An 11,169-nucleotide genomic window follows, 5' to 3' on the forward strand; every position below is an offset into this window, starting at 1 on the left:
TTTTAGCCTGTTCCTTGCCTGGGCATTAGGAACTGAGCATTTCTGAGCAATTATCAATGGAAGCAAGCAGGAAATTGGGTGCCAGACCTCCAAGGAAGGAAAATACCTCTGCTCCAACATAGAGAAAGGAACATTTGCTGGGAGCAGAGGGAGCAGCCAGGGAAGCCAGGCTGGCAGGCGACAGCAATGTGCCGTGGCAGCCAGGAGCTCCCTACAGCCCAACATTTTTCTGCTTGGATGGCTCAGGGGCAGGTGCCAGCACTTCCCTTCCCCCCATGCCACAGTTCCAGCCTCAACATCCCTGTCCCCGTGTCTTGCCAGGGCTGCTCATTCCTGCAGCCATTGCTGCCCCCCTGCCAGAGTCCCCCCCGCTGTCTCAGTGTGACCCCACTCACTGCCCTCCCCCGGAGCAAGGGGACACCCTGCAGGGTTTGCTGTGCCACCCTCCCCAGGCTGGATCTTCATCCCACACACCTCTGCATGGCTGGGAAGCGTTGCATGGCCACACACATCCTCTGCTTGTCCTGTGTGCCCGAGGCTGGATCCAGGTGAGGCACCCAATGGTGGTATCTGGAAAAAGGCAAAAGGCTTTGAGCACAAACACCCCTGAACCCTCCCCGTGCTCAACCAACCAGCCCTGGCAGTATCAGCACATGGGGACAAGTCTCTGGATGTGGCCAGTAGACCATCTTGCCCCCATGCCCAAGCCTGTGCTGGCTCTCATCCATGTGCCAAGCCATGGCATGGCTGCTGGAGTGAGGAACACCAGAGGTCTCCAGTGCCCAGCCCTGGAGCCAGGGCTTGTAGCTCATGAGTTTCTCTCTGTGGCAGCCCCAGCCTGCGGGACTGGGACCAGTGCAAGGAGCCATCAGTGAGGGGCAGCAGCTCTGCCAGTGCCAGGCTCGGCTGCCTGTGTGTCCTGGCAGGGCTGGAGGCAACTTCCCAGGATGCTGATGCAGCAGATCAGGACTGGCAGGAGGGGAGAGGAGAAGAACAACCCAGCATGCTCAGATCGTTAATGCTTTCAGGGCCTGCTCTGCCAGCTGCCTTCTCCGTAATACCCCCCGGAAACCTTCCCATCTCCCTGCAATCCCGGAGATGAGGCTTCCCAGCCCTCTCAGCCCCCCATCCAGGCTCTGGATGGCCTGACCTCCGTGCAAAGCCTGCCTTCCCCTGCCCAAACGCTTCTCAGCTGAGCCTTTCCCTGCTGTGCCAGGAGGGCGGCCGTGGAGGAGGATCTGCGTGGGCAGGGAGCAGGGACATCGTGTCCATGGCCTTGCAGCGAAATACCGGGCTGGGAGCGGCCCCTGGGCTGGCTGGAGAAACGGCCCGCAGGGACAAAGCCCCACCTCGAGCCTGGCTGTGCCCACAGCCCCTGCCAACCCGGGAGAGGGGGAGAGCTGTGTCCCAGCCATGGGATGCTCTGGGAGGAGGGCAGCATCCAAAAAAAGGAGGGGGAGGCGTTAGGACAACACTGTGAGACTTGACAACCAAATAGGACACCATGGCACCACAGGCTCTACTGTCCTAAAGGAGGCACAGCCCGGGGGAAATGCACCAAAACCGTTTCAAGCGGTGGGGAGTGAGTGAAGAGTGGGTCAGGGCCAAATGGCAGCAGGAGGTGCTGGAGGAGACGGGACCTGAGTGCTCCAGCCAGCAGCCCACCTCTCTCCACGGTGCACACGGACCATGAAAACCTCCCCGCGGAAAAAAAAAAAAAAAAAAAAAAAAAAAAAAAAAAAAAAAAAAAAAAAAAAAAAAAAAAAAAAAAAAGGCGAGAAGCAGCCCCGCGGGGAGCCCGCGAACGGCGTTATCCGGGAGCATCTGGAGGAGCCTTGACACGGGCCGCCCGGTCCAGCTGCTGCGGCAAACAAAGACCTCATTGCCGCCGGCACCGGCGAGGGGACGCGATCGGCGGCAGCTGCGCGGCCCCGGGGCTGGGAACGCTCCCTGCCTGCTCCTGCTCGCAGGCAGGATGGACCCAGCCCACTCCGCAGCACACCCCGTGCCCGCTCGCTCTGAGTCACACCTCTGCACGGCTTGCCAGGGGCTCTGAAAAGCTCCGGGTTAAAATCCAGCAAGTCATCTACCTTAAATAACAAGGCAGCCATCCATCTGCCTCGGCCTTTGGCAGCTCTTGGCTGCAGAGGCGAAGCATTTGTTGGATCATCACGAAAGTGCTTTTGCCCTTTAGCTCATAGCCACGAGGGAGACGTGGCCATGAGTCTGTCAGAGGGGGCTTTGGACCAAAGCAGAGTGAGGAAAAAACCTTCCGAGACATTCTGGATGCAGACACTGACCAGGACAGCCCTGAGTCTGCCAGGACTGAGGAGAAGATGGCTCAGATAGAGGAGCTTGGCATCATATCCCCAAAATCCCCCCTCATGGCTCTGCCACCACCAGCCCTTCTCACACCCCCACAGGAGATGGGAAGCCGAGCTCCCCATCACAGCATCATCTGGTTTTCAGCTCATTTCTGGCCATTTCCTCCCCACTTCCTCCATCCCTGGTGCAAACACCTCTGAGCAACAGCTTCCTCCTCAGAAGGGACATGAGGAGGCCACGGGGCTGGTGTGTCCCTCTCCCTTTCCTTAGTCAAAGGGACAGCCCTGGCACCTGTGGGCACGTCAGGGACAAAGTGCCCCACTCCAGCTTCAGGAAAAGGTAAGATCTCAGGCCGCAAAGCAAGAGAAAATTATCTTGGATTAAGCTCCTGGGCCCCGTGTGTTGCCATTTATGGCTGCACTTTCTGCTCCAAGCCTGATGCAAGACATTGCAAGAGAGAAAGAAAGCAGACAGGGGAGAGACAGCCAGAAAGAGAGAAGCCAGGAGAAAAGGGGAAGAAAGAAGCCTTTTAAAAAAAGACTAAATAATAATGTTGGGCAGAGTTTAGCAAAGCAAAGCAGCTGCTGTGTCAGCAGCTCCCCTTCACCCCACCGCTGGGGCTCTCCATCCTCCCCCTGGCCAGAGAAGCAGCTGCTACAGAACAAGAGCAGTTTTCCAGCCCTGGCAATGGTCCTGCCAGCTCCAGGGTGCCTGGCAGGGATGTGCCTCACATGGAGATGCCGCTTTGCAGGTCTGACCCCCCCCAAAAAGTGTGGGAGCATCTGCTCCAGCCCCTTCCCCTTTCACTGCTAGTGGAAAGGACAAGCCACGGGGTGTACAGAGCATTGCCAAAGCTCAAGAACCATCTCCCCTTTTTGCCCCGGCCTGTGGCCAGCAAACACCACACACCAGGACATCCCTTGCTGCCCAGATCAGCCAGATGTTATCCTTGAGAGCAGGGGCAGGAAAACCCAGCCCTCACTTGGAAAGCTGGCCTGGCAGCTGTTCCCATGGATGGGCACTTCAGGAGGCAAAGAGTCCTCGTGGCCTCTGCTCCAGGAGTGCCAGCCCAGGGCTGTACCCAGCCCAGCAGGAACTGGGCAGCAGCCAAACCTTCTGGACTCATGTAGGGGACACAACATAGAGCCCCAATGCCCCCATGCCCCACAGCACGTCCCAGCACCAGCCCTGTGCTCCAGCCCCATGGCAGGACACGTGCACAGGCTCCCTGGGGGGTGACACATGTCCTGTCTTGCTTCCCATTTTTCAGCTACTGCAAGAGATGATGCATTTGTCATCAGCACAAACTGCTCTGTATGAGAGCTGAGCACATCTGAGCAATCAGGGTCTGGCTGGGGAGCCCCACATTCCCTGGTGGGGGCCTTTGCCACTGCCAGGGCTGTGACAAAGGGTAGCACACCGCCACATCCCTTCCCAGCACACTGTGGGATGATGGAGCTCCTGCCCCAGCCCACTGGTGGTGCAGACACAGCCTACACAGCTGCCAATTAAAGCCAGACTTAATTAGACATCCTCTCCCCTCCGGCACAGGGAAGGCAAGAAAGAGGCATTAGAGGGGGAGATGCTGATTTTTTTAAATGTAAAGAGGGTCCCTGCTGGGAGCTGGGTGGTTTGTGCTGCCTGGTGTGCCCAGAGGGCCCTGTGAGCCCCCAGGAAGGCGCAGATTGGGAAGGTGGGGAGCACAGGGGAAAGGTGCCAGGACCTTGGCAGAAGAGACAGATGACAGAGCCTTTGTGCCTTTGCTACCCAGGTGCCGGTCCTGCAGCTGCCCCCCTCAGGCAGGGTTTGCATGTCCCCTCTCTGCTGCTGTCACCCACTTGACCCTGCTCTGCAGGAAGCCCCCAGCTGCAGTTAACCCTTGGCAATCCAGCCAGGCTGCCGTGCCCAGCACAGCCTGGCACTGCCCGCTCACCCTCCTCATCTCCAGAACATTCTGGCCAGGGTGACATCCCAGAGGTGGCTCTGGAACAGCACTGAAACCCCTGCCTTGTCCCTGCCACCATTTCCAGGACAGAACTACTCATTAGAGAATTGAAGTTTCTGACCGTTTCTCACAAGGACCACGCTCTGCATCTCCAGCGACGCTGCTGTTCCCACCCAACAGCTTTTCATTAGGGGATTGCTTTGACAGCACTGCCTCATCCGTTAACAAGCTGGGAATGGGGATGAGAACAGACAACGACAGACTAATTAACTTTTTTTCAGTGATGGGAGCCAGCAGAGACAAGGGGAACCACTATCAGCAGTTAATGGAAACAAGGACTCCTTTCCCTGCTCTGCCGCTGCTTCATTTTGTAGCCCTGGCCACGAGGCTGCAATGGTCTGGTCACTACACAGGGGCAGGGAAGCTTCAACCCACACTGGTTTCACCAGCCCTGCAGGAGATGGGAGCAGGAGGGAGGCTGTGTCACACAGCTGTCCCAGCAGGTCCCAGTTTGCCCTGGCAGGGAGAAGGGAAGCAGGGATGCAGAGGGATGCACGGCTCCAGCCAGTCATTTAAACACACCAAGGCTGCCCTCCCTGAGCAGGTTCATCCATCAGCATTTCTGTCGAGTGGTTAATGGCTGCGGTGAATCCAAACCAGCCCGGCACAGTACGTGCTGAGCAAACAGGAAGGAGAGAAAACAAGGAATGAAATTAAGGAAAGAAAATAAGGAAAGGAAGCTCTCCAAGTGGCGAGCGCAGCCCTCTGCTTGCTGATGTACTGAGGAGCCCCGAGCCTGCAGCAGCCCCCAACCAACGCCAGCACGAGGTCTGGGAGCATCATCTGCTGAGTCACATCAGGGGACCGCAGCCCTCAGCCCAGCCAAGATGGGTTGGACAGGGCACAGTTCCATCAGCAGCTGCATGCAAAGCACTCACAGCTCTGCCCAGGGCCAGTCCCACCCTGTAATACCTGCTGGGCTTGGGCCTGGAGGAAGAAGATGAAGCAAGTTTGAGGGAGCAAGAGCAGGAAACCCAGGGAGACACTGCAGAGCCATGGATGGCCTCCTCCATTCTGCCCATGGGATCGGCCCCTGGATCAGCAGCTGGGCACACACGTGTGTGGTGCCTGCTGGAACCCACGTACTGCCTCCACTGTGCCACCCGTGCCCGTGGGACAGCCAGCCCGGCCCAGCCTGCACCCAGCAGGCCTGGCAGCTGTGGGATCATGCGCGGGCCAGAGCTCCCAAACACTTACTCAGCAGTGAGAACCATCCCTCCCCTTTCCCACTGCTTCCTGCCACCACCCAGACCGCACACGTCTGCTCCCTGTCCTTCCCAGGGGGATGCTGCTCAGGTCCAGGGTGACTTGTCCTGCTTTGCTCCCACAGTGAGGTAATCATTTCCCAGGAGGAAAACCTCTCAGGGCTATTCCAGGACCCTCCTCAGCTCCAGTGCCACCTTTGCTGTAAGAGGGGCTGAGGGCAGTGAGGAGACCCCCAATGCCCCAGAGCCCAGCCAGGCTTCTGGAGGACACAAGACTCCCTGAGCCCAGAGTAAGAACTCCCTTCCAGACATGCTAAACCCTGTTACTGCACCTGTGCTGAGCGGGGATAAAGGAGCTGAGCCCTTCTCTGAAGGCAACAATCTTCTCTGCAGTGCCTGTCCGAAGCAATCGGGGACTGAAGGGCAGCCAGAGGGGAGGAAAACATTCCCAAGGCTTGAGCTAGCGAGGCAGCAGAGGAACCCCTGAGCCCTGGCAGCACGGGATACAGCCATCCATCCCAGAGGATGCTGCACTGATCCCAAGCTGGTGGCCAGCGCTGGAGCCAAGTTGGCCCAGCCAGGATCCAGCCAGCTAACAGTGGCCCAGGAGCTCTCCAGAGATCCTGGTACTCAAAGGCACCAATAAATCACACGACAAACAAACAGATGTGGCTTTCAGGACACCAGGACGAGGGAGGGGGCTGCTCGAGAGCTGTAACCGTGGCCAAGGGGTGCCAGGAAGGGGAGAGGGAGAGCTCCGAGGCTCAGAAACCACCAGGGGAGGTGAGGAGGAGCACAGGGAAGAAGAGCCACGTCCCAGCCCCAGGAATGAGCGGGTCAGGGCTCACCCCTGGGTGTTGCAGAGCACCACAGTACAGAGCAAGGAGGGGGGGCTGCCCCCGGGGACAAGGCCATCCAGTGAGTCAGTGGAGATGCTTTCCAAGGCGAGGGCTGTCTGCGCACTGCCTGGCAGCCTGGATACAGTTGCTGAGGATTACAAATGCTGCTAATAATAGCCAGGAGGCTCCTGGGCCCCAGGCCTGAGCTCCCCGGCTGAAACGCGCTGCTGCCACCCGGATGAGGCATCGCTCCTGGATTCCTGAGCCACCCCACTACTCAATTCCCTCCACTGGGGCAAGGTGCCACGTGGGAGGAAGTCACCAAGACAGGGAGTTCAGGCACTTTGGGGTGTCACCGACTCCCATCTGAGCTGGGCAAGAGCAGAACAAGATCTTTCCACGGACACGGGGTCGCCCTTTTATTTTTAAACAAGATCCGGTGCTGGAACAGGATTTACCGTGCGTTTATAGGCATCACTGCCCCCACCAGCCCCCCCAGTTCAGCCAGGGGTCAGACCTTGGGGCCAGCATCCTGCTGGGGCTGGGAGGGAGTGGGGCGGTCCCTTCCCTGGGGCAGGCAAGGACAGCCAGCCAGGGACAGCGTGAGGAGCCCGGGACAGTTTGCTGTTCCCCACAGAAAGGGGATGCAGACAAGAAGAATAAACACACGCACATTCCCCAGCACCTGGATAAGCCCTTGGGGGAAGGAAAAGACACCCAGGGGTTAGATGTGCAGACAGGAGAGGCTCGCACTCTCTTCCCTTAAATCTTCACTATCTTGATTGTTTTTAGAAGCATTCCTTGGAGGGTGGGAGTGGGAAGGAGCCAGAAACCTCCCCCCAAACCTCTGCCATCCCCTGGGACAACTGTCTCGTCCTCCCGAAGACAAAACCGCGGGTTTTTCCGGGACCTCTCCTGTTTTAGGGGAAAATCCCTCCCGAGTTGCTCCGGAGGGACGGGGAAGGGAACACCGCGGGGTTGGGAGGTAGGGGATGGAGGGGACACCGGCTGCGGGGACCCCGGGGGAGGGTCCGCGGGGAGCCGGCCTTACCTTGCTCTCCGCATCCTCTCGGTGGTCGGGCTGCCGGGGCTCCGGGGGGGGCGGCTGATGGGGCTCTTGGGGCGCCTGCCGGGGCTCTGGAGGAGCCTGCCGAGGTTCTGGGGGAGCCTGCCGGGGCTCTGGGGGAGCCTGCCGAGCTTCTAGGGGAGCCTGCCGGGGCTCTGGGGGAGCCTGCCGGAGGATGCTCTCGGCCGCCGCGGGGCTGGGCTCGGCCGCGGGGCCCGGCTCCGCCGCCGCCTCCCGCTGCTGGGCGACCGCCTCCTTCCCCTCCTCGCCCGCCCCGACCTCCTCCACCGGCACCCGGCTCCCCTCGTCCTCCGGTCCCTCGGCCGCTCCCGCCGCTTCGCCCCCGGGGCCGCCCTCCCGGGCGGGCTCCGCCGCGGGTTCCCGGGGCCGCTCCGCCGCCCGCTCGCCGCCGCCTCCCCGCAGCCTCACGAAGACGGAGGCGAGGACGATGGCCAGGACGGTGAAGAGCAGCGGGACGGCCAGGTACAAGTCCACAGCCAGGTCCATCCTGCCCTGCCGCCGGAGCCCGCTCGACCCGACTGCGCGGCCGCGGGGGGTGCGCGGGCAGCGCTGGGCCGGCGGCGGGGCTGGGCCGGCTCTCGGACGGCTTTGCCCGGCGTCATCCGCCCGGCCCTGCCCACCGCCTCGGCCCCCCCCGGCCCTCCCGGCCTGGGCACCCACCTCCCGCACCGAGCCGCCGGCCAGAGACGGTTCCTGCGCGCCGGGGATGCGCCACCCGCATCCACCCGCACACAGGGGTGGGATTTGGGACGGGGGGACCGGCAGAGGAAGGTTTGCGGGGCAAGCAGCCCGGCTCTGCCTGATGCGAGCGTCCAGCTTGGGACACGGGGATCTTCGAGGATCTTTCAGTAAACACTGCCCTACATTCACAAAAGCATTCCTAGAACGGTCGGCAGACTCGTATCGTCAAATCCTAGAATGATTTGGGTTGGAAAAGACCTCTGAGATCACCGTGTCCAGCCATTAACCCAGCACTGCCACGTTCACGACTCAACCATGTCCCCAAGTGCCACATCCACACGTTTTTGAACACTACCAGGGATGGTGACTCCACCGCTGCCCTGGGCAGCCTGTTCCAATGCCTGACCCCCTTACAGTGAAGAAATTGTTCCTGATATCCAATCTAAAGCTCTCCTGGCACAACTTGAGGACACTTCCTCTTGTCCTGCCACTCATTAACAGGTCCCATTCATAACCATTGACTGGGAAGTTGTCTGTCTCCTGAGATGCTCCCAGTGGGCAGGCAGGCACCCATGGCTTGCTGAGCTCCGACAGGCTGGGGTGTCAGCTGGCCTCGGGGTAGTGTTTAATGGCCATTTGCACCTTGTTAGCCCTTGGCTGGGTAGTGGAGGGGCTGGCAGGGCCAGGAAGGCTGTCCTGACTCCCCTGGGTGAGGAGCATCTGGCAGCACATCCACGCCAAGCTTTGGAGCATCGCTCCACCTTCCCCAGGAGCTGCAATGGTGCATCTGTGCCATAAACTGCTGTCTCACCCACCAGGTAAGTGGGTGCTGAGAGCAGCTGGGCTGCCAGAGCCTCCTGGGGGTCTGGAAAACAGGAGGCTCAAAATTCGGGATGTGCCCAGAACCTACCACAGGCTGGCAGGGAGGCTGGCCAAGGGGTTGTCAGGTCCTTCCAGACTCTACCACCAAGGATTTCCTGCCTCTCAACACTGCTGGGAGGATTAGCCAACCTTTTACAAAGCAGGCTGAAATTAGAAGGCCTAAGCTATTCCTTGCCAGGGTAAAACCAGCACGGAGCTTTCTCCCAACTGCATGCAAGGAGGGCAGACATGGGAATTCTCCCCCAAAGCTTCCTCCAGGGAAAAAACTTAGAGGGCATCGCCAGAAGTGAAGCGGAGTTTTTTATTGACTGGCTATAGAAAAAACACAAACAAAGATGGGATTAAATCCCCGGGGTGGGAGGAAGGAAGTGAAGCCATGATCCTCCCTGTGTTTGTCTTTATTGGTAATCCTATCAGGCAGGCAATCGTTTGCGTATGGATAATTGTATTCTTAGTAACAACCAGCCACGGTACTTATCTCCCCTTGTCCCGAAGAGCTTTGCATTTCCTGGGCCCTGATCATCAGAGCTGCTCCAGAGCTCGGACAAAACACCCAGAGACTGGCAGCATTAGGGCACTGTTTGGTTCAGCAGGGTTTTTGATATATATTAGGTCCCTTCTTCTCCCTACTTGTCCAAATCCCAGCAGCCACAAAGGCACCATCCCAAGTCCAGTGCGTCACTTGCTTTAGAAGGCTTCCCCTGAGCCCTGGAAATTGCTCATGGCTAGAGATGGAACCAGGGTGGGGGAATTCCAGGGACCAGGTCCTTCCTTGCTCCTGCGTTCACGTGGAGTGTCAATTTTGAGCCCAAAGAGGGATTTTGGGTGAGACTGACAGAAAGTGGCCACTGTGAGCTGCTGGCAGGGTGACTCAGGAGGTGTTTTGGCCTTACACACTGATGCACAGATTTCCAGCTGTCACAGTGCCCTCGATTACTGTCAACATCCAGGACACCTCCTGCTCTTTCCCCCTGGCAGTACACATTTTCCATGGCTCTTGGTTGGAAGTCTGTTGGAGGGTGTTTGCCCGCTCAGGAATGCAGCAGCATGTGGCTTGCATTAACCCAGCACGGAGCACAGAGCACTTCATCGAGCACCCTCCCAAGCAGGATTTATCACTGCCTTAAAATAAGAGCCGCAACAGCTTCTCCTGAGCTCAGGATCCCTGACACGGGAATCAGCAGGAGCCTCAGGAATGCTCATTAGCGGCTTCTGGACCTGCAGCGATTCACTGTCAAGTTGCTGGAACCTGCTGCACTCATAGGAGCTGTGAGAACTGCAGGGTTTGGATGTCTCTGAAAAACAACACTCCTGGTCTTGAGAGCCAGCAAGGACACATCTGCCAGACCAGCTGCTCTGACAGAGCCAACCTCCTGCAGTAATGAGGTGACAGGATCAGCGGCATCCAGACCTGGAGTGAGAGCTTGACTGTCCTGCAGAATGTGACCTGACAGGGATGATCCCCAGGCAGAAACTGGGCTCAGCAGGTCCCGTGTGGTGTCGACTTGTTCGCTCCATGGCTCTGCAGAGGGAACTGGGTGGAGTAAACTCGGCCTGGTCTCTGGCCAAGGCTCCCCCTGGGAGGCACAGAGGTATCCGTAGGGTTCCCCTATCAACTTTCAAGGCAAGATTAATGCCTGCCGCACACTCCGGGACAGGAGGGGATGGATTCACATTCCAGGTCAGCCAGGCAGGCTCCCAGCCAGGGATCTCTGCCCTGGGTCCTGCCCGCCGGCTCTGGGAGAGACCAGCAGGGAATCTGCTGGCAAAGAGGGGCTCGGGGAGGGCGATCCCTTGGACGCAGCACTCCCACCCCATCCCTATCCCCGTCCCAGGGTGGGGCTGGACCCGTGCGGGGCATCAGCATGAGCACGCTGCCCTCTCTTGGGAGGAGAACCTCCCTGCAGTGCCCGCCGGGCCGGGGACGGTCCCTGAGAGCGCCGGGGGATGGCTGGGAATGGTCCCCGAGAGCCCCGACCCTGCACAGAAGCGGCTTTCACAGGGCCCAGCTCCAGGCCACAGCCGTGCGAGCCAAGGGCTGGGAGCAGCTGAAGAGCTTTACCAACAAAGGGGGATTCAGAAGAAGAATCTTTCGAAGAGCCGCGGTGACAACTGCTCCGGGAAACATCCCCGGCAAGTGCTGCT

At 59.3% G+C, this 11,169-nt stretch overlaps 1 protein-coding gene across 6 annotated transcripts in view; it reads right to left on the reverse strand.

Moving 5' to 3' along the window:
* The window catches only part of MXRA7 (matrix remodeling associated 7), a 29,332-nt gene extending 21,315 nt beyond the window's left edge, over positions 1 to 8,017 (reverse strand). For 3 of the 6 annotated variants that reach the window (XR_003571486.1, XM_027886081.1, XM_027886079.1), the window contains exons 1-2: positions 7,426 to 8,016; positions 475 to 570 (exon numbers count right to left, since the gene is read on the reverse strand). Coding sequence is in view for 5 of the 6 variants with exons in the window: in XM_027886081.1 (XP_027741882.1) it covers positions 475 to 570; positions 7,426 to 7,947 (618 nt within the window). In the remaining variant the exon portion in view is untranslated. Of the gene's footprint in view, positions 1 to 474; positions 571 to 7,425 lie in introns of all 6 variants that reach the window. The other 3 variants (XM_027886078.1, XM_027886080.1, XM_027886077.1) reach the window with 3 other exon arrangements.
* Between the last annotated feature and the right edge of the window lie 3,152 nt (positions 8,018 to 11,169).

Source organism: Empidonax traillii, unplaced genomic scaffold (assembly GCF_003031625.1).
Source record: "Empidonax traillii isolate 1590-97213 ecotype Southwest subspecies unplaced genomic scaffold, ASM303162v1 scaffold177:size1754471, whole genome shotgun sequence".
NCBI lineage: Eukaryota > Metazoa > Chordata > Aves > Passeriformes > Tyrannidae > Empidonax > Empidonax traillii.